Here is a 24,057-nt window from a genome sequence, read left to right on the forward strand (position 1 = left end):
AAAGAATGAATCCAGGTTCATGTTATGAATTGTACACTAGCTTGATTTTCTCCAGGACATCATTTAGTAGAACATGAAAACAGTCTTGATGTGATGGAGAGCAGAGAGTGAGATCTATAGTATTGTGTTACACTAGAGCTCTGTGTCCAAAGCAAACTGTGTGTTTATGACTGACTGTAATGAGATGGTGGTGATGTGGAGGGGTGGATGATCTCTCTCTCTCTCTCTCTGTGTGTCTCTGTGTGTGTGTGTGTGTGTGTGTGTGCGTGTGTGTGTGCGTGTCTTATAGAGTGAGATCATAAAGGGGAATCTGAATCTGTGTGTCTCTCTCTCTCTCTCTGTGTGTGTCTCTCTCTGTGTGTCTCTGTGTGTGTGTGTGTGTGTGTGTGTGTGTGTGTGTGTGTGTGTGCGTGTGTGTGTGCGTGTCTTATAGAGTGAGATCAGAAAGAGGAATCTGAATCTGTGTGTCTCTCTCTCTCTCTCTGTGTGTGTGTGTGTGTGTGTGTGTGTCTTATAGAGTGAGATCAGAAAGAGGAATCTGTGTGTCTCTCTCTCTCTCTGTGTGTGTGTGTCTCTCTGTGTGTGTGTGTGTGTCTCTCTCTCTCTCTCTCTCTCTGTGTGTCTCTCTCTGTGCGTGTGTCTCTCTTTCTGTGTGCGTGCGTGTGTGTCTGCATCTGTGTGTGTGTGCGTGCGCGTCTGTGTGTCACACTCACTCCTCCAGATCCAGAGCTTCATGAGCCGCTGTGATGCGTGCTTGAGGATTTCTCTCTCTCCAGGCCTTCTGCATTACTGTGGATAAACACAAACACACACAGATCTGTTTAATGCTGTGTACATGAGCTGCTCTGAATGACGCTCTCATGACTCTTTTCAGTTCTCTTACTGGCGTCTGCAGGTCGCAGGTGATCGGAATCACAGGTGAAGAACGTCTGATGATCTTGTGCTGACAGATTCATGTCATAGTATGTGAGTGGCTCTCGTCCCGTCACCCATGTGTACCTTCAACAAAAACATCTCAATATAACCACCAGATCATGACCTTTACATTCTGCAGGTATAGAACACCATTCAGAAAAGAAACGACTGAAATGTCAAATAAACCCGTGTAACCTTCACTGCACCAAGAATCTTATTCATGCTACGAGTACAAATGACACAGATCCAAATATTCACAATTAAACGCAAGCGCCTGTCTTCACATGAAAGCCTGTATCTGTTTGACATACGTTCACGGTCATGTTTTATCATTGCTCGTCTTGACACAAACATGTATCACAACCAACAGATTTAAGATACATGCACATGAAGGGAATTATGGCAGAAATCATGACAACAATCACGTCAATAAAATGACAAGAGCATGTCTACAGTGATGTGCTTCGCTTACCGGTTATATTCAGCTCCTCTGAACAGATTGATTGGATTTCTCCAAACCTTACACTCTACACACACACACACAGATCAACTTAAACATTACACACATTCAGTGAACAACAAAACTCAGAAAATCTCATTTGTTAACCATGAACACAGCACAGCAAATCTAAAGGATTGAAAAGTAAAAGATATGTGATGATCACCTGAGACGCTCTGACGGCTGGAGTCTGTGTCTCCGTTAGTGCTGCTTGACGGGTTTGGAGAGCTGTTATCTACTCCACCTAACAGAGGACGCAGGTGACTTACAGACACCTGCTCAATGAACGATGTGCCATACTTCCTGAAATACCACCACTCAAAAATCTGCAAGACACACAAAAGACACTTTCTTAAAAAAACCCTTCAACTGCAAAGATGAACATGTTAGTAATAGCACAATCCAAACGAAGCTATTTAAAGCTGTGGGGGTGAAGAACCATCCCATGCTTATATTCTGAACATTTGCCGGAGGCTATTAATAATAATAATAATAATGAGCAGAGGTCCGAAAAGTTGTTTTTTACCAGTGACGGAAAAATCTGAAGGCCGTCTGTCAATTTGACGGATGACAATAAAGGCAATTTGTAATTCCCCGTTTTATCATTTCCTTTCATCAGAACATGCTTGTGAGCGGCGGGAGGTAGGCTACTACCACTGCCCTGAACGCAATCACGCAGGGACGCGCGTGTTCCCCATTCACTAGTTTTCTTTAATGCCTGGCCTGTTTTGTAGCGCGCTGTCCAGCGGAGACTCGTGGTGTAGATGCATTTGTCACTCAGTCCCCGCGTAGCGTGCACATACACACACTCCCTCAGAAAAGCCACTAGCATCTTTTGGATAAGCATTAGCTTTCAGTGAGTGGGAAAATGTCTCTCTTGGCGTCTTCTCTGTTCAGTGAGCGAAAGAAACAGCACATTCATGACCAAACCGCAGCTCACTTGTGAGTGAGTGACTACAAAACAACTTTACAGGCACAGTCTGTCATTGTTACTGACTGGACATGTGAACAAACATTTGTCTGTAATTATTTTACGTCTGACAACAGAAACATTACATATATAAATGAATATAAAAAACAACGGCTTTATTGGGCATCCAGTTGTATTAAAGAAAAGTACAGTGTGATGATGTCACGAACATGCTAATTAGCACGTAACGCCACCTTGCACAACAGTGACGGGTAATAAGATTATGATGGATTTTTAAGGAGCCCGTCCATTTAAAAGTCTAGCGCAACCTGTGAACGAGGGTTATTTTGTCAGTTGTGCCTGCTTAAAGTCTGACACAGAGATGAAGTAGAGGCACAGGACTGCATTGATTTGAATGAATTATAGTGTCTGTCTGTAGCACATTAACTGGTGATGAAACTGACTGGAAGTGGCTTTGCATTAACTGATTTCGTTGCCCACCTTTGAGCCAATCAGAATCAAGCATTCAGCCAGACCATGCTATAATGATTTAGAATTTGTGTACAAACACCCTTCGAAAAGCATGGTTTTGGTACAGCAACCATCGTTTATCCATAGCATGTCTAGTGAAAGTGTGGACATAGGATAAAACGATGGCAGCTCATTCGACAGTATCTCATGAACGAGTAGTGTACAGTCACTCACCAGTATGAGTCCTGAAATGAGGGATGATGTGCCCGTCAATGCCACGTAAAACTTGGGGGTCAGAGTGTTGAGGAACATGCTTACTGAAACGAATCAAGACAAAAGAGACCAATGAGAGAGAGACAAATCACTGATCTACACACTACAAGGCCCTGCGTACACATCAGACCAGCAAAGACATGGCTGTGCCCGGCTGGTCCCCATTGGTCAAAGGCTAGTGAGCTCCAGGATCACTCTTTGTCTGGCCTCTGGGTGCCTCTATGGAGCTCAGGAGGTTCAGTTTGGAGATCTCAGGATGGCATCGCTGCTATTCGGTTGTTAAGTGGTGACGTAACGAATACCGTTTCCGGGTCCAAGTATCTATTCATTTCAATCGGGGCTACAGCTTATGGCTGGATAACACTACAAAACTTTTAAAATCTGAACAGATTTGTTTTAAACTCGACATCACACACTTGCAGACTTTTTGAAAGTTTCAGATAGAAACACAGTAACTGATCAAATCTGCAGACTGGCGCAGACTTTCTGCAACAAGTCCAGACTGAAAATCTCTATTTGAAAAGTGTATTGTAGCCTTTAAACAGCTGTTCATGAGCACTGTTTACTCACATCGCATATTCAAGTGGAGCATTTATTAACTCGCAGTATACACTACAGTCTCCAGGCTCACGAAATCTCCGACATCAATATTTGAATAAATGATGAAAAATGAATCGCTGACTGGCCATGTGGGATTTCGTTATGAAGATAAAGGTTAGGATCGTGGTTTTCCAAAGAGTTTTTAATATACGCCCTGAGCGTATATTACCACTTTTTGTTGTTTGCCTCTAGCATCTTATGGAGCGTTTGGACCCGGAAACAGTACATGACCTTCTATATATGGTGGTGCGTGACGTCAGACTTAACAACCGAATATACCAACGATGTTGTCCCGATGGCCTCATCGAGCTGTAACATCTGCAGGCTCTAAACCCCAAGCGTTCTACTGAAAATATCAGAAAACATCACAAATATCACATTATTCCCTTACAATAAGGGACCTTACAAACACGTTTACATGTTCTGAACGTCAAGGGCATTTTGAACTTATCAGATGCAACCCTTAGTAAATGAAAAGAGAAAAGCCAGCAGATAAGATCTTAAAGAAAGAAGAGACCATCCAAAAATCTACATTCTGTCCTCATTTATTCTCTCCCGTGTATGCGAGTCTTTCTTCAGTGGAACACAAAAGAAGATATTTTGAGAAATGTCTCAGTGGTTTTGTGTTCATACAATGGAAGTCAGTGGGGGCTCAATGTTGTTTGATTATCAACATTCTTCAAAATATCTTCCTTTGTGTTCTGCAGAATACAGAAACTCGTACAGGTGAATGAATGATGAGAGAGTTTTCATTTTGTCTGAACTGTCTCTGGCTGATGGATGGAGTCTGTTTAACACATGGCAGAGTCTGACAGCAGCTGTGTTCATTCATTCAGCTGAAGTGAGTGAGCCACTTAAACACACACACAACAGCTCCATTCATGACCCCCCTGCAGACCACCATCACGCACACACACACACACACACACACACACGCTATCAAGCTTCATACAGGTGATATTTGAAGACACGAGCACACGCAGCACTGCTCACTCTCAAGCTCATGCACATATCACAACATCTCCTGAAGAAAACAACAGCGCTCATGAGCGTTAGACATTACTACAGGAGATTTCTAACACAGGACTGCTAATGCTCAGCAGCATTCATCTGACGCGTTCAGGTCTGTAGCTTCGCTGACACATGATATCTCGCATGACATTAAAAACACCGCGGTCGATGAAAGAAGCATCAAGACCACTGAATACAAGCTGAAGAAAGCGGAAGGTAAGGGTGTGAAACGCATCCGTGCACGCGCTTGTGTTATTTATCTGTAGGGTGAATGGTCTCTACCAGAGTCTGGCCTTCACATCTGCGAGGACACAGACAGAAAATCAGAGAAGCACAAGACAAATGCAGAGATGATAACGCAGAACAGAGACACGCGCGGGATGATAAAGAGGCAGACGTGCTGCTGCGGCGGAGGATGGGTGACTTACATGACGATTCTGTACCAAACATGGCTGATCCAGGAGCTGGGATGGAGAAGAAAGAGGGGTGGGGGTGAGCAGGCAGCTAAACAGCAGGGGTCATCAACACACAATGCAAGCGAGCCGCCGGCCCCGACGCGTCACACCAGACGATGCTGCTGCTGCTGCGCATGAAAGCTGCCACTCCGCTCCGATCCGATCCTGCGGCCAGATGATCCTACATGAGAGACAAAAGATCAGCAAACGCAATGACGTCACACGCCCGACAACACACAGGCCGTCTGACTGATGCTGGACCAGAGAGAGAGAGAGAGAGAGAGCAGCCAATCACAGCACACACACTTCATCATCAGCAGCAGCAACACATCAACCATAGCACAGGAAGATGACAGCTGATCTCACAACCCACAAACATCACTGATCTCATCATTACACACAGTTTACCAGCCCAACAAACAATATGTCCTTAAAAACAAACTACACAACACAACCATGAAGCCTGTCTGATCTTTCACACACACACACACACACACACACACACACACACACACACACACACACACACACACACACACAGTATAGAGCAAGTCTAATGCTCACGGATAATAGGATTCAAACAAACGACAAAATGTATTCATCTGAAGACAACGCCACTTTTGATTTTTGAAACAGTATCAAGTTTAGTTGCTAAAGTTTATAAAGTGTGTGCGTGACGTGTGTGTCATTAATGACACGTGTCGACTTGTACAGGAACTGGTCTGATGGGTTTGGTACTTACATTAATTACACAATAACACAGCATGGCTAGTTTCATATGGACGAGATTATCAGCACACACACACTTAGCATTGCTAACACACGCATAAAGTTAATAAAGAATGTAAACATCTGAACACACACACACTGTTATTAGGATTGTGATTATATTCACGCATGATGATGATGATAATGATGATTCATGAGCTCACCTGCAGTCTGACACGACACGACAGATCAACGTGGCACGAGCGAACAACAGCAGAAGAAAGAAACACAGCAGACATGACACACGCTCAGGTCACGCCCCATCAACAACAGGCCCCGCCCACGACCGCTGACGTATACAAGCGTTTCAAACACCACTGTACAGTACTAGTGATGTCTTTCTAAAATTGTTGTGTAAGTAAAATACACAATTATTGTACTTTAGGTTGTTGTATTCTATTGTATCCTCTGAATTCTCATATTGTTGCAAAAATGCAGGCATAAAATAGGCTGCTGCTTAAATTAACTCTTAAAATAAAATCTTATACGCGCAGCTTTTGGATCATTTTATGTGTTCAGGCCGTTAATTGTTCACTAACAGACCGTGCTCATTGATTGTGTTTTTATTCGCCCTTAATTATTAATTTAAAAACAGTGCATGCAGTAAAAGGAAATAAAAATATAAAATAAACTAAACTAAAAAAGAATTAAAAACACGACATACAACGAAAATGTTTAAATGAAACATAATAATACACTGTGAGTCAGAAAGATGTGACTTTTAATAGAGAATAAAGATTTTTTCTTACTTTTTCACCTTACCGTTTTGAAACCAAATCAAGAACAGGCCAAGACAATAGTCAGATGTGACCCTGCTTTGGAAGACCAGGCTAAAGTCCCATTATCTGATAATATAATGAGCATCAAAAAGTTTGATTTCAACCATTACTTCACAGATTTCAATTTTTGACATAGCCTTATTCAGTCAACATTATCTGGATATACAACAAGACTATATTTTCACAGACTACTTTACATTAAGTAGGATCATTTTATGTTGAAAACAGACATTAGCTGGGTTTTCACAGGTCACTGGCACTTTCTCTGTCCATTTACTATTGCAATTAAACATTCACATTTGAAAATATACATAAACCCAATATGTGTGATATTGTTAAACATATAACAATATTAACTAATGAAAATAAATATTAAGTATGTGCATGACACTGTAAATAACTGTAAATAACACATCTGCACATTGTTTTAAACAATTATATGTTGTTTTTTGTCTATATTTTTCACTTTTGTATATAGTGCATTATTGTTATTATTTAATTTTCTTAATGTTATATTTAATCTCTTTCATCTATGTTTGCAACATGTATACTTTCTTCTGCACTTTCTTCTGCACCAAGTCAAATTCCTTCTTCTCTGATTCTGACACGGTTTGAGAGGCTACTGGCTGCAGAGCAAATGGGTGGAGCTTATTCGTAGCTCCTCCTTGCTAGACGTCCAACGAGGAGGAGCACATGTCCAGCGAGGAGGAGCTACATCGCAGCACTTGCGTGCTGCTGCTTCGCACAACTTGGAAAGATGGCGGACAGTCACAGACAATTTGAGGTAACGGCAGAATGCAAACACTGAACTTTCAAACATAAAATGAATGTGAATGTCCATGAATGTGTAATCGTGCATAAGTTGACGCTAGCGTCAAACACCTAAATACATGAAGGCTAATTTGTGGTTCAGCGAAGCATTTTTAAGTTTTGTTTCCGCTACTGTTAACAGTGTATATTATAACCGATTCATTTCATATTATTTGCATTAACACGTGGACACCACTTATTTTAGCAATGCTTGTTTTAACGTAAGGGGTAATTCAGGTCTAAATGTGCATACAACTATTTTAATGCATGACATGGAGATGGAGAACCACCCGAAGCGAAGCTCACAGATGTGAAAACAGGAGTGTTTAATGCACACCTAGGCACGTATTACCCTGCTTATATCATGGTCTTGCCACAATTAATAAGGTTAAAACCGTCATTGATTTTGGAAAGACACTGTGAGTATCTATGCAAACTGACTGGAACTACATGTGCAGTAAACGGTTTTAATGCACACCACCCAGCCAATAAGAATCCAGTATTGAGACTGACCATGGTATAATACAGTATGATCAATTTTTTGTTGTGACCGCCCCAGATTTATTGTTGTATAATAATTGAATTTATGTTTTATTATAGAAACAGCAGAGAAATGTCATCATATAATACATTCATAGTGCACTATATAGCCCACTGTATGTACAATATGATCTTATTCCACTCTTAAATAACAGGGTGCACCACTTCAGCTTCAAGGGAATGACTGTGGAATATTCATGTTGATGGTAAGTGGTCATAATTGCTATACCATTGTTTCTGGTCTTATATTAACAAATGCAGTGTTTAGCACACACAGAGTTTTGATTTTGTATTTTAGTACGCCATGTATGTGACCCTTGGAAAGCCCTTCAATTTTTCAGCAGTGAGTTGTATCAATTTTTTGGTTATTTGTTCACCAAAATGGACTGAAAAGACAATTTAGTATCGGTGCCAATTAGTAAAAGACAATTATTAATGACAATTAATGAGAATGATTAAGATTTTTTACTTGACATATTTGATTAATTAGTTAGACATGCCTGAATCAGGAGGTGGTGGTGCCATCAGTTACTACAGGCATTTCCTCTGGCAAGGTATGATATTGCTAACTATACTTTGAATGAAGATATTCATTGTGTGCATTTCTCAGTATACAGGTCATTTGTTATAAATGATGCACACTATAATAAAGTGTACTGTTTTGTCACTTTTTCTATAAAGCCAACAGTCAGTCACCAAACCAATGATCCAACTGGATCTAAACGTTATGGAGGTCACCCCATCTGTGCCAGACGTCATGGAGATCACCCCAGCTATGAGAATCCATGTATGTACAGGGAATGTTTATGTATTGTTTGACTTGTTTATGCAATTACCTTTCCTGTTTCATAAGTGTTTGAGCAACACTTGACATTATTATTCATTATCTTTATTTATTTGATTATATTATTATCTTTTTGCAGAAAGGACTCGGCTGTGATGAAACAGATTCTGCTCACTGTGACTGGGTGGAGGAGTACCGAACCCACTTTGAAAGTTCACCTACCACAGGTCACAAGAATGAACGAGGATGATCATTGACCAATAACTGTCTGTCTGTCTGTCTGTCTGTCTGAAAAAAAAAAAAAAATCTTCATTTTTTTCTTCATTCTCTCCTTTGCTTACTCCAGCTTTAATCCTAGTAGAATGGCCTTGTAAACTAACGGTACTGTTTAGCGTGTTGACAAAATGTTTATACTGTATGCTCTCCTACTTGTAAGTCGCTTTGGATAAAAGCGTCTGCCAAATGAATAAATGCAAATGTAAATGTAAATTATTCCTTGTTGGCTATAACAATGCGGGACCTATTTATTGACACCATTTTCTATGATGGTGGCATGGATCAGGACAAAATACAGGCTCCTTTTCACCTTTGAGAGAATGCAGGACATGGAGTTTTTCATGCAGGATGTATGTGATAAAATAAATATTTGTGTGTCTTGCCTGCACAATCCTGAACTTTAAAAAGCTAACTGGTGGTGTAGATCTGGGTTAATTCTGTAAATGGTTTTGTATTGTCATGGAGTTTTAGGTGTATTAAAATGTCTTGTTTTTGACCAATTAAAGTTTCGTGGGGAAAAGGGTCACTTTATCCATGTGATTGTCTTAATCAAAAGGTAATGAGTCCATCCAAGATTATATTCCTTATACATTATATTCACAACTATACTGTTGTACATGCATTCATTTTTATTTGGCAGCGGCTATTTGCACTAAGTGAAAATAGTGACAGATGATATTTAGACTTATGTTTAAATAGCTGTAGGTTCTCTTTACACTAAGTGAACATGGAAGCATTTCTTAGCGATATGCTATTTACACTAACCAAAAATAGCTGTATTTTCTTTTGATTAACTGTAAATAGGAGTTAGATGATATATTGATACTTATAAATAGTGGCAGATACTATTTGCACCTCAGTATTGTTGTGCATTAAACATTATGAAATAATAACCGTGTAAATCATTATATTTATCCAAATAATTAAAAGGATGGTAACTTATTGAGATAATAAAGCCCAACACCCAACGTACCCTTAACCTAAACTTTTTAAATAAAAGGTCATTTTAAGTTTAAATTGATTTGATTGAAAACAAATGCCTTCCTGATCTGATATGTAATGGAATTAGGTAAAAGAGCATTTTTGGCTAAAGGTGAATAAGAACCCCCTATCTCCAGCGTCAATCCTCTACACACCATACCTTACGCCACTGTGGCCACTGTTTGAAATTAGGTTGACAACAAGGTTACCTATTTTGTACTCAAATTGACACCCCGTTTTTATTTTTGGAAGTGGAGTCTACATTTAAAAGGAATAAATGAGATGAGACAAGCTAATAGGTGATCATTTTATTTATTTTTATCACACCTGTAAGGGCAAAGCAAAAACCATATCAGCGTTTTTTTTTACATTAATGAATTATATATGTTATATGATTCACAAATAGCGTTAATATGGTGGGGGGACGAAAGCGGGGTGCAGATAGTGTAAGTCATACTGTTTCTCATAGAAACAATGTCATGAAAACATGACAAAAGTTAAAGAGAGGAAATTAAAGTACGACCCATAGAGGTGAACCTTACGTAGCCCCTCCTCGCTGGACGTGACGTGAAGCTCCTCCTCTCTGGATGTGATCTGTAGCTCCCCCTCGCTGGATCTGTAGCTCCTCGTTGCTCTGCAGCGAGCACCACTTGCAAATATGGAGACAGATCAGTCTCAATAATAATACATTTACAAAACACAATTCATAAATTCACAGCACAATTTCACATTCACAAAATCAGATTCATAAATTCAAAACACAATTCATAAATTCACAGCACAATTCACATTCACAAAATCAGATTCGTAAATTCAAAACACAATTCATAAATTCACAAACATTTTCCCCAAATGCTCACACAAATATATCTCGCAGAAATAAATTCAGAATGTTTTCACAAATATGTATAAATCATGTTCTTGAATTACTTTCCAGTAAACATTTGTGAATGTTGTTACATGTATTTATGGATTGGTGAATCTGCATTTGCAAATCGTCACACTGGTGTGGATTGCTATGAATTTGTGTGTGGTATTTTTGAGACTGTCCTGCCAAAGTGAGATTCAAGCGTAACTTTTTATTAATGATGGCCTGTTCAGCCAATCGCGTTGAGCTTTTGATCCACCAATCAAAACGCTCCTTACTGAAGTGACTCGAGAAGCTCGACGCTGCACGGTACTGTGCAGTGTGCCTGCATCGGTTCAAAAACAGAGAGGGACGCAAGACCACACTCAACAAGTAAGTAAAGTTTACTTTTTATACCTGATGCCACTCTATATCTCATAAAATATTCATAAAGCTTGTTTTTGTTACTGAGCTGGCGGTGTTGAATTGAAGGTGAACATGTTTGAACTGGTGTTTGTAAGAAGACTGTTGCAGTTGCCAGAGCCTTTAAATTTCAGTCGCCACACTTTGACAGTCTGTTTGAGCAAACCCCTGAAGCTACAGTATTTGCAGCCAATTCTAAATATTAACACATTAAATGCACTGATACATAAATCTGAGAAAGCTGGCAAAATATATGCTTTCAGTGACGGTCCGTGACTTCTCTTCAGGGGAGGCACGAATGCGAAGCTCATCAAACCATGTATGTAGCCCGTCATTTGTGTGGCTCGTAATGTCAAAAATATGTTTTAGTCGCGTCTCAAGAGACGCTCGCATTCACAGCATACTCGTAAGACACTCTCTTAACACTTAACTATAATTACACACGAGACTAAGCGAGTATCTAGCAAACGCGAGCACCTCTTTTATAATAAACCCTCTGGACACATCTAAAGCAGGCACGTATTTTGACATGATACGTGATTGCACGTAGTTCACGCGACGAACACATTTTGACATGACGAACCAAACACATATTTTGCATTTTTGCCTCCCTGGAAGAGAAGTGTCAGAGCGATCATCCAGCTGTTGCTGTCATATTTTGGAGAAAAGACGTTCGGGAACGAAAACGAAAGCAGCAGCAGCAGGTCATCTTCATTCATTTTACTGACTGGGAACACTGCAGCACGCAGGCCTAAAATAAACACAATGTTATCGTTGTCGTCCGCTGGTGTGGACGCAAATATAGTTATAGTTATAATATGAACGTTCCGGCCGTTTAGACTATGTCAACCTGTCACGTCTACTTTCTTTCGCCATAGTTTTAAAACGAACAGAAAATCTTTATAACAACACATTGTCTAATGTTGTTTTGCGGCGTTGTTTCTGGATCTGATTCTGCAAAGCATGCATCTTTCACTCAGACCCCCACATAGCACACGCACAAACCAGTGGTGCAGTGTTTACAGACTTTATTTCTTCAGAAAAGCAATAGTGAGTAGTGACATTTTGAATAAACAGCTTTCAGTGAAAGGAATGGGTTTAGTTTAAGAGAGAACGTAACATAGAATACATAACATAGTCGTAATTACACTCACCTAAAGGATTATTAGGAACACCTGTTCAATTTCTCATTAATGCAATTATCTAATCAACCAATCACATGGCAGTTGCTTCAATGCATTTAGGGGTGTGGTCCTGGTCAAGACAATCTCCTGAACTCCAAACTGAATGTCAGAATGGGAAAGAAAGGTGATTTAAGCAATTTTGAGCGTGGCATGGTTGTTGGTGCCAGACGGGCCGGTCTGAGTATTTCACAATCTGCTCAGTTACTGGGATTTTCACGCACAACCATTTCTAGGGTTTACAAAGAATGGTGTGAAAAGGGAAAAACATCCAGTATGCGGCAGTCCTGTGGGCGAAAATGCCTTGTTGATGCTAGAGGTCAGAGGAGAATGGGCCGACTGATTCAAGCTGATAGAAGAGCAACTTTGACTGAAATAACCACTCGTTACAACCGAGGTATGCAGCAAAGCATTTGTGAAGCCACAACACGCACAACCTTGAGGCAGATGGGCTACAACAGCAGAAGACCCCACCGGGTACCACTCATCTCCACTACAAATAGGAAAAAGAGGCTACAATTTGCACGAGCTCACCAAAATTGGACAGTTGAAGACTGGAAAAATGTTGCCTGGTCTGATGAGTCTCGATTTCTGTTGAGACATTCAAATGGTAGAGTCAGAATTTGGCGTAAACAGAATGAGAACATGGATCCATCATGCCTTGTTACCACTGTGCAGGCTGGTGGTGGTGGTGTAATGGTGTGGGGGATGTTTTCTTGGCACACTTTAGGCCCCTTAGTGCCAATTGGGCATCGTTTAAATGCCACGGCCTACCTGAGCATTGTTTCTGACCATGTCCATCCCTTTATGACCACCATGTACCCATCCTCTAATGGCTACTTCCAGCAGGATAATGCACCATGTCACAAAGCTCGAATCATTTCAAATTGGTTTCTTGAACATGACAATGAGTTCACTGTACTAGAATGGCCCCCACAGTCACCAGATCTCAACCCGATAGAACATCTTTGGGATGTGGTGGAACGGGAGCTTCGTGCCCTGGATGTGCATCCCACAAATCTCCATCAACTGCAAGATGCTATCCTATCAATATGGGCCAACATTTCTAAAGAATGCTTTCAGCACCTTGTTGAATCAATGCCACGTAGAATTAAGGCAGTTCTGAAGGCGAAAGGGGGTCAAACACCGTATTAGTATGGTGTTCCTAATAATCCTTTAGGTGAGTGTATATACAATGTTACATATAGAATCCACATAAACAGCAAAACAAGTAAATATCATGATGCAGCAACAAGAAATACATTTGCAGTAATTGCCAAAATAAATTAAGGCAAACAAACATTATTGTTTAATATATAGGTAGTAGATGGCCTTTCCTGAATGGAAGTCGTCAACTCATAACCTCTTACAGGTAGAAAAGAAGACAGAAAGGCATAAACATGAAAATAGCCATTGCATTCTTTATATTTTATCCAGTGATAGTAAAAATAAAGTCCCAGTACAGCAAACGTACTGAAAGTCAAGTTATTTAGTAAGTAACCAACTGTCAGCAAATGTAGCAATGTAGTTAAACATAAAATATTTGTGACATAGTGAAGTTAAATATGTTCATGGGTATGTTTGTTTCACTTGTTTGTCTGGTCTCTTTTCTTTGCATTATTATTAATGTAATGATTTATTATATATAACTGTCCATATTATATCAAGTGCCTCAAGTGCTTTACATTATATTAATATCTGCTTTAAAAATTAGCGAAATGTGTGCCTTGTATGTGATAGCACTTTGGCACTTGACAATGAATTTATAACAATTTCAGACAATATTCAATTCAATTCTATCTTACAGGCTAATCATCAAACCCCACAGCTCAGCAACACCACCGTCAACGACCACTGAGAACTGCATCACTCTACCAGAAAATTCATCACTACTATTAGCCATCTGCTGAAAACAAAGACATACACCGTTAACAAGCACATAGGGAATAAATAAGAAATAAGCTTATGTCATTTCAGTCTCTGTAACAGACTACCTGCTTAATAATAACAATAACGAAATAATAATCGGTCCTACTGTACATGTGTAGTGTTTGTTGTATTATTTGCCTGTATTAAATAAATAATAACAACACCCACCACAACTGAAACTTGAGACTGCATGACTACAGGAAAATCTCTTGCTTAGACTTTTCTATCAGCTCCTATTAAGGAGAGAGAACAATGTGTCAGAGGTTTAAGTTGTGTGGCACAGTTTAAATTCATCAATGTATCTAAGTTTATTGTTAGTATAGTTAACTGCAGTTAGAACATATAAATCTAAGTAGCTATTATCTACCAATACACATTAACTAAAGCTGACTACTACTGGATGTGAGAGATCAACTAATGTGTTAAAAAGACAAGAAATGCAGTCATTTCAGCAACAAATGTGGTCGAAAAATACTGAAATAAATGTGCTTTGGTGCTGAAATTCAATATTTGAAACTATCTATCACCACAAGTCATATTCCACGCCATTTTCCTTAACATATCAAAGCTTTAAATATGCTTTGTCTTGCGAATCGCGATGACATCCTGAAGAGGGAAAACAAAGCATTTAAAATATAACAGCAGAGGATCCAACGCCCCCGAGCCCCAACTACAATATTTAAAATTACTCTTATTTTATCGCTCAGGCATACGTGTAAACATCTGTTTAAATGTTTTATTACGTGAACCACAAGAGCAAAGTTTGTGGCGACTGAAATTTAAAGGCTCTGGTAACTGCAACAGTCTTCTTACAAACACCAGTTCAAACATGTTCACCTTCAATTCAACACAGCCAGCTCAGTAACAAAAACAAGCTTTATGAATATTTTATGAGATATAGAGTGGCATCAGGTATAAAAAGTAAACTTTACTTACTTGTTGAGTGTGGTCTTGCGTCCCTCTCTGTTTTTGAACCGATGCAGGCACACTGCACAATACTGTGCAGCGTCGAGCTTCTCGAGTCACTTCAGTAAGGAGCGTTTTGATTGGTGGATCAAAAGCTCAACGCGATTGGCTGAACAGGCCATCCTTAAAAAAAGTTACGCTTGAATCTCACTGTGGCAGAACAGTCTCAAAAATACCACACACAAATTCAAAGCAATCCACACACGTGTGACGATTTGCAAATGCAGATTCACCAATCCATAAATACATGTAACAACATTCACAAATGTTTACTGGAAAGTAATTCAAGAACATGATTTATACATATTTGTGAAAACATTCTGAATTTATTTCTGCGAGATATATTTGTGTGAGCATTTGGGGAAAATGTTTGTGAATTGTGTTTTGTAAATGTATTATTATTGAGACTGATCTGTCTCCATACTTGCACGGTTTCGGCTTGCTCGTGATTCCCGTCTGGGATCCACTATCCATGGCGTCGTGACGTCAGCACGTCCTGACCTCTCGCGAGCGCAGGAAACTGGATCAACGACAAACATTCTGCTGCTTTTAACTCTTTTTTTTTTTGCTTTATTTGTTGTTTTTTAAGTTGAAACAGGCCAACGACACGTTGTTTGTGCGTACAGTATCGTTTAATGCGCGTGTTTCGTTGTTTAAGTGTATGATGTGTACTTTTATCCCGATGATTTCTCTCATGGATCAGATGCTGACGCGTCAGGAGAATTCACATTAATAACTGCGCTTTTATTCGCGTTTTAATATCATAACTTCTATTATAAGCCTTTTATCAAATGTTGTTTAAGAGTTTATTTGAAATAGTGAAGTATATCTGTCACATGCGCTTAGGTGAGGTTTTTTCCATTACTCCTTCTTTTAGCTGCTAATGCTAACTCGCGTAACGTTAGGCCACTTCTGGAGTTTATATGTATAGATAGGTAAATAGATATTTTTTTTCATATGTGTACATTTGAGTCTATAAATGTAAATAGTAATTATAGAGGAGCATTTATTGACTAGTGATGTATTCTCCGCCCGGCTCACAGTGATGTTTCTTACTCATAATTCAGGCGGCGTTTGGTTTTTATTTTTTTACGCAACGTCAGATATTCGGTTCACTTCACTAACTCATGTCGTGAAGTTTGATCTATTAATTGGCTGGCTGTAATCAAACTCGACATCATACAGAACACAAGGAGAAACGAACCTTGCTAAGAGAATCAAGGTAAATAAACACTTGCTATTTTAATCCGAATGTTCAGTTACTGGTCTGCCCACTGATCTGATCTCTTGTCTGTTAACGCACTGATCTGATCTCCTGTCTGTTACCGCACTGATATGATCTGGTCTGTTACTGCACTGACCTATCTGATTCCTGTTCTGATCTCCTGTCTGACCGCACTGATCTGATCTCCTGTCTGTTAACGCACTGATCTGATCTCCTGTCTGTTGACGCACTGATCTGATCTCATGTCTGTTACCGCACTGATCTGATCTGCTGTCTGTTACCGCACTTATTTATCTGATTCCTGTTCTGATCTTCTGTCTGTTACCGCACTGATCTATCTGATTCCTGTTCTGATCTTCTGTCTGTTACCGCACTGATCTGATCTGCTGTCTGTTACCGCACTGATCTATCTGATTCCTGTTCTGATCTGCTGTCTGTTACCGCACTGATCTATCTGATTCCTGTTCTGATCTTCTGTCTGTTAACGCACTGATCTGATCTTCTGTCTGTTACCGCAATGATCTGATCTCCTGTCTGTTAACGCACTGATCTGATGTCCTGTCGGTTACTGCACTGATCTGATCTTCTGTCTGTTACCGCACTGATCTGATCTTCTGTCTGTTACCGCACTGATCTGATCTCCTGTCTGTTACCGCACTGATCTATCTGATTCCTGTTCTGATCTCCTGTCTGTTACCGCACTGATCTGATCTTCTGTCTGTTACCGCACTGATCTGATGTCCTGTCTGTTACCGCACTGATCTGATCTCCTGTCTGTTACTGCACTGATCTGATCTCCTGTCTGTTACTGCACTGATCTGATCTGCTGTCTGTTACCGCACTGATCTGATCTTCTGTCTGTTACCGCACTGATCTGATCTCCTGTCTGTTACCGCACTGATCTGATCTGCTGTCTGTTACCGCACTGATCTATCTGATTCCTGTTCTGATCTCCTGTCTGTTACCTCACTGATCTGATCTTCTGTCTGTTACCGCACTGATCTGATGTCCTGTCTGTTACTGCACTGATCTGATCTTCTGTCTGTTACCGCACTGATCTGATCTCCTGTCTGTTACCGCACTGATCTGATCTGCTGTCTGTTACCGCACTGATCTATCTGATTCCTGTTCTGATCTCCTGTCTGTTACCTCACTGATCTGATCTTCTGTCTGTTACCGCACTGATCTGATGTCCTGTCTGTTACTGCACTGATCTGATCTTCTGTCTGTTACCGCACTGATCTGATCTCCTGTCTGTTACCGCACTGATCTGATCTCCTGTCTGTTACCGCACTGATCTGATCTGCTGTCTGTTACAGCACTGATCTATCTGATTCCTGTTCTGATCTTCTGTCTGTTACCTCACTGATCTGATCTTCTGTCTGTTACCGCACTGATCTGATCTCCTGTCTGTTAACGCACTGATCTGATCTTCTGCCTGTTACCGCACTGATCTGATCTCTGCACTGTTCTGATGTTCTGTCTGTTACCGCACTGATCTGATCTGAACAGTGCGGAGATCAGAACAGTGCGGTAGCAGACAGGTGCTGATGAAGCAGTGCAGCGATGGTTCTGGCATCGATTTGATTCTCGCTCATGTCATTGTAAACATTTATGACTTTTGTTGTGTTTCTGTGAAGTCCTGACTCGTGTTGTGATGTGTGCTCACAGATGATGTGCGAGGTGATGCCTACCATCAACGAGGCGGAGGTCGGCAGTAACGGAGGCACTCTGGGCTCCGGCTCGCCTGTGCAGTCAGACTCTGAGGGTCACTTTGAGTCTTTGATGGTGTCTATGTTAGAGGAGAGAGATCGACTGCTGGACACACTGAGAGAAACACAAGAGAACCTGTGTTTGACACAGAGTAAGCTACATGAGGTCAGCCACGAGAGAGACTCCCTACAGAGACAACTCAACAGTGCACTGCCACAGGTGACTAATCATACACACATGTTGGCTTTTCATGTTTTATGGGGTCTTGTCATAGTCAATGGTCATTGACTTTATGGTGTTCAAACTGTATCTTGTGTCATGTAATCCTCACCATAGCCCTAAACCAACCATCACACAAACCTTTCTGCATGTTTGTTTACATTTTCAAGTAAGCATCATTTACTCTGATTTGTAAGCTGTTTTCCTCATAGAAGAAGAATTAAATTTGCCATGCATCTCAATGCTGTATTGTGGCAATGTTTGGGGGAGTTGCCCATGTTTGCATGGCTCGCACAGATAATTACCGTATGAAAAGCATGCTCTGCGCGAGGTAGGGCTGTGGTGATATATATCGATTCACACTAAAGTCCTGGAAAGCCCCGTGTGAACAAAAGGCAGAAACAATGCCGTAAAAGCCGCGTAGTGATGACACACATCTATAATAAATCGTAAATAATTTGGCTATGAAAACAAATATAGTTAAACGAGTAATTTTTATTCCTTAGTAAATGAAAAACTAAAAAATATGCAGACTATTTGTCTTTAGCTAAATCATGGATGAATGCAAGAGTCCTAATCACCGAACATAAGGTCAGATGCAAGAATAGTGTTGTGTGCTTCTAAACGCAGTTTAAACTTGAAATTACTTTTATCAAAACTATTAACACGAAAATACACAGCGCTTCAATAAACTTGATCGCTTACCTACCTTTAAAACACTTTATGCACCTTCCGAAATTTGGCGTTTCCATCACTCGTTTCTGATGTGAAACTTCAAAATGCGAATAAAACCAGAGTGATGGAAACCCGCTTACTGTTAACAGACTAACTCCAAACTTTCACCCGAACATTTATGTGCTTGTTATTCTCAACAAAAACATTGTAAATATAAACATGATGATCATATACCGACCTAAGTGTTTATTTATGTTTTTTATAGGATTATATGCAATATGCTTTAGGCCCTATTAACGGGTTTTTCATGCGATCTGCGTGATCTTATTCTGAAATGGTTACAAAATCTAAATGCTACAAAACCTTTCTCAAACTTTGTTTTAAAAAACGATAAACTTCTTTTTAAACTCACATTTTTGTACATCATATTACTGATAAATGATTATATCGTGCCTTTTGTATTGCATTAGGCTATGTTGCAAAAATACTGGCTAATTTTAACTTCGCAGCATTCAATTCAATTCAATTTTATTTATATAGCACTTTTCACAATGTGCAATATTCCAAAGCAGCATTACAGGAGCAAAACAGAAAGGTAAAACACAGCACAGTGCAAGGTGTTTATAGACCACTGCTGTGGCGAGGAACCCAAACTCCAATGATGAATAAATGGAGGAAAAAAAAACCTCGGGAGAAACCAGGCTCAGCCAGGAAGGCCAGATCTCCTCTGACGTGTCATAGCTGCACTCAGTGACCCCGACCAAAGGCAAACGACACCGAGCAAACGTCCACGAAGAACAGGGAGAGCCCACCAGCCGCGACCCAGGAAGCCCCACCCGCCGAAACCGTGCAGGTCCAACCCAGTCCCATTCCGCAATCGACACCAGACAACAGAGGAACAACCAGGGAAAAATAGTAATGGCATAATTAACTTTATTCCTCTGTTGTCTGACATCGACCACAAAACAAGACCAAACCAGACCAGACCCACACAGTCACAACAAATGAAACGCCCCGAACCACAACCAACAAGCCCCCCCACTCCCTACAACACCCACCCAGCAACCTCCAATCAAAGTCACTGAGTGCAGCTACAACTTCAAACTGCTGTCATGTGATGTAAGTTCAGCATTAAATACCAAGTATTGTAAATTTAGCATTAATGTGACAAGTAGTCCGTCTTTGCTCTTGGTGGGGATGGAATTGTCTGAGCTGGGCCGGTCAGATGGTCGCTTTTCTCTTGGGTGGTGATGGAATTGCCTTGGATGGAGCCGGGATGGTCAGTCAGTCCGCAGGCTCTCGCAGGAAGATGGCACAGGATTTTCAGATGTAGCTGGTGTAATCTCTAGTTGGGGATGGGCATATGACGTTCATCTGGGCCTGGCAGAATCTCTCCCTACCTCGGGATGGGCATCCTGAGGCGAGGGCAGAAAGAGGGTGCGTTTATATTTGGCATTAACATGCGATCTCGGTGACAAGCAGATCGGATCTTCAGACGATCAGGACACAGCGCGTTTACACTTGTCATCAAGTGGCTTCCACATCTGGATAACTGATCAGATCTCTATAGTTTCCCGCCCATTAATTTAATAAGCCTGCCATTTAAAAATAGCCCCAGTGCGGGGAGATTTCACACAACACGTATAACGGGGAGGATGAGCATGTTACAGATTTGATACGCAGCCATGTTGAACTCGAGGCAGCGGTGGGAAGTAAACCGCGGTTAAAACGATTAATGATCTTATATGTGAAAGTATAAGCAGAGGGCGTTTGTAAAATGACACAAGCTTTTGTACTTGAGCTGTGGCGGGTTTCACTCGCGCGCACACACACACAGACTCTAACGGTGTTTTTAAACACATCATTTGTTTATTCATGTCACGGACACATAAAATAATCACATAAGTAGGCCGAAGTTCCTATGATCAAAAGCGACCACTTACATCGTACTCGTCTATTTGGGTTGATTCGGCTGAAAGTGACAGCGCGTCGTTTCTTTGGTCTGCGCCCTAAATAGCTCCGTTTCAAGCTGCCGTATGCCGCTTAATCTGTTTTACGGGGACGGTACTTTCGAGTCAGATCCGTGGGTGTGGCTTGTGGGTTTTGACTAAATCTTTGGTGTTTCAAGTCTTACGAAACCTTTACCCTAACCCACACCCTAACCCTAACCTTACTCTAACCATCTAAACTACCTATGATTGTTAAAATTGATGAAAAAACACGTTAGGGTGATGACGTCAGACTCGAAACACCAAGGATTTAGTGAGAGCCATACGAGACACAAGCGGCAGCAGCCCTCGGGGAACCGGAGAGTTGATTACGCCGTATAGGCTACAGTAAACACACACACGTATGTTAGAAACAAGCTGGTATAGTGTTTCCATTCATGTCTGTGACATGAAAATAAACAAATGATGCGTTTTAAGCTGGCGCTGTGTGTGCGCGCGAGTCATCGCCATTCATGGCAGTCACAAATACAGCGATGATACAGCTGAAGTGGTCAAGTAAAACCTCGTGTGATTTGACATAAATCCTCTGTAGGTTAAAGTATCCATGATAATTTCGTGGGAAAATGAACGAGTGTGCAACGTTCGTGAGCAAGAGTAAACTTTCCGCTGCATTTGTCAGCTGCTCCGCAGTCTGACAGGTTTCGGACAGAAGAGAGAATAATGAAAGCGGGCGGGGTTTTCTGTGAAATTGTACCGGTAAATGTAGATAAACTGTCTGGATTGCGTTTACATTACACTGAGATCCGATCACAATGCGTCCTCGACTACCTCTGGATCAGGACACGCTGATCGGATGACATTCCGATCAGAAGCGCGTTTACACTTGTCTTTTCAATGTGTATGTGGACAACATCCAGATACAGATCGCATGTTAATGCCAAATATAAACGCACCCAGAGAATAATTAGCGTAGCTGCTGTTCATTAGCTATGTATTAGTGAATGCTTGGCTGAAAAGATGTGTCTTTAATCTAGATTTAAATTGGGAGAGTGTGTCTGACCCTCGAATAGTATTGGGAGGGCTATTCCAGAGTTTAGGTGCTACGTATTAGGGTTGCACGGTGCACCGGTGCTACGGTAGCATCGCGATGCTAAAGCTTCAAAACACCCGCGATGCCTCTCTATTTTTGAAACGGTAGTATCGTAGTACCGTAGTTAATGTTGCATATGCGCATTGATATTTATTTGAACACTTACATCTGCCTTTTTGCGGTGTTTATCTCCAAAATGAATGTGTGTTTTGAATGTCTAGGACGAGTTAATGATTCAAATTGGCGATTTGAACGAGTTGGTTGAATGATTCACAAACTCAGTGGAAAATTGACGCCACCTACTGGCCGTTTTAGTTCTGCATTTAAAGTAAGCCTAATATTTCCCTTTATAAAGACTGCTGTATCAATTAAATTTGTCCCACATTTGAATTAGTTCCTAAGTGAAAAATGATCTAGTGTACTTTAGTATTTACTACAGTAAACTACTAAAACACATAGATACTAGTGTTTTTGAGTCTTATCATAGTAAATATTTAAGTATACTACAGTATTTATAATATTTACAAATGACTAAATGCAAATGTATTTGCTACAATTTATCCAATTACTACAGTTAATACAACAACATATTATAGTGCAAAGTATAATACAGTTTACTATAGTAAATACAAAATGTTTCATCTAAATCTGTGTTTTTTGTATAGATTTGAATTATATGGCACAGCATCGTGATACTACTTGGTATCGAGATACTTAAGCTGGTATAGTATCGTAAGACATGTTTATGGTACCGTGACAACCCTACTACGTATGAGAAAGCTCCGCACCCTTTGGTGGATTTAGTTATTCTAGGTGTTATCAAAAGTCTGGAGTTTTGAGATCTTAGAGAGCGTGATGGGTTGTAGTGTGGTAGAAGCTCTGTTATGTAGGTAGGGGCTAAACCGTTTAAGGCTTTATAAGTAATTAAAAGAACTTTAAAGTCAATACGATACTTAATGGGTAACCAGTGAAGGGTTGATAACATTGGGGTTATGTGATCGTATTTTCTGGACCTGGTTAGAACTCTGGCAGCTGCATTCTGAACTAACTGTAGTTTGTTTATTGATGCTGCAGGACAACCACTAAGTAGTGCATTACAGTAGTCAAGTCTTGAGGTCACAAATGCATGAATAAGCTTTTCTGCGCCACACATAAAATATTTAGTAATTTGGCAACATTTCTAAGGAGGAAGAAGGCTGTTTTTGTGACATTTGAGATGTGATTTTTAAATGACAGGTTGCTGTCTAATATAACGCCGAGGTCTTTAACTGTATTTGTTGGAGTAACAGTACAGCCTTCAATTAGCAGGTAATAATCCAAAATATTCTGCTAACGTGTATTTGGTCCGATAAGTAATATTTTTGTTTTATTAGAATTTAAAAGAAGGAAATTACAAGTCATCCAATGTTTTATATCTTCGATGCACTCTGCCAATTTGGATAGTTGGAAGGAATCATCTGGTCTTGATGAGATATATAGCTGAGTATCATCTGCATAACAGTGGAAAGCTAATTCCATGTTTTCTAATAATGTTTCCAAGGGGCAGTATGTATATGGAGAATAGCAAGGGTCCTAAAACCGATCCCTGAGGTAATGTATAATTTACTTGCGTTAGATTTGATGATTCCCAAGCATTCCGTTATATTTTTTAATTAAGGCTGTGTAAATTTGCAATGAACAATATGACATTTTATATGTTTTCATGCAATGAACAATATGACATAAAATGTTTTCATATGACATTTTATATTTAGCATATATTTAGCTT

The 24,057-nt window shown here is 40.3% G+C and overlaps 2 protein-coding genes across 24 annotated transcripts in view; one reads left to right on the forward strand and one right to left on the reverse strand.

Moving 5' to 3' along the window:
• The window catches only part of LOC130562513 (suppressor of tumorigenicity 7 protein homolog), a 49,367-nt gene extending 43,188 nt beyond the window's left edge, over positions 1–6,179 (reverse strand). For all 3 annotated transcript variants that reach the window (XR_008963979.1, XM_057347576.1, XM_057347575.1), the window contains exons 1-7: positions 6,067–6,179; positions 5,108–5,315; positions 3,030–3,112; positions 1,581–1,740; positions 1,388–1,442; positions 884–999; positions 714–789 (exon numbers count right to left, since the gene is read on the reverse strand). Coding sequence is in view for 2 of the 3 variants with exons in the window: in XM_057347576.1 (XP_057203559.1) it covers positions 714–789; positions 884–999; positions 1,388–1,442; positions 1,581–1,740; positions 3,030–3,112; positions 5,108–5,129 (512 nt within the window). In the remaining variant the exon portion in view is untranslated. The remainder of the gene's footprint in view (positions 1–713; positions 790–883; positions 1,000–1,387; positions 1,443–1,580; positions 1,741–3,029; positions 3,113–5,107; positions 5,316–6,066) is intronic.
• Positions 6,180–15,901: 9,722 nt separating this feature from the next.
• ppfia1 (PTPRF interacting protein alpha 1) overlaps positions 15,902–24,057 on the forward strand; it is an 89,016-nt gene continuing 80,860 nt past the window's right edge. For all 21 annotated transcript variants that reach the window (XM_057347555.1, XM_057347554.1, XM_057347556.1 and 18 more), the window contains exons 1-2: positions 15,902–16,640; positions 18,315–18,575. In XM_057347555.1, coding sequence (XP_057203538.1) covers positions 18,315–18,575 — 261 coding nt within the window. In that variant the 5' untranslated portion in view covers positions 15,902–16,640. The remainder of the gene's footprint in view (positions 16,641–18,314; positions 18,576–24,057) is intronic.

The sequence above is a fragment of the Triplophysa rosa genome, linkage group LG12, assembly GCF_024868665.1.
Source record: "Triplophysa rosa linkage group LG12, Trosa_1v2, whole genome shotgun sequence".
NCBI lineage: Eukaryota > Metazoa > Chordata > Actinopteri > Cypriniformes > Nemacheilidae > Triplophysa > Triplophysa rosa.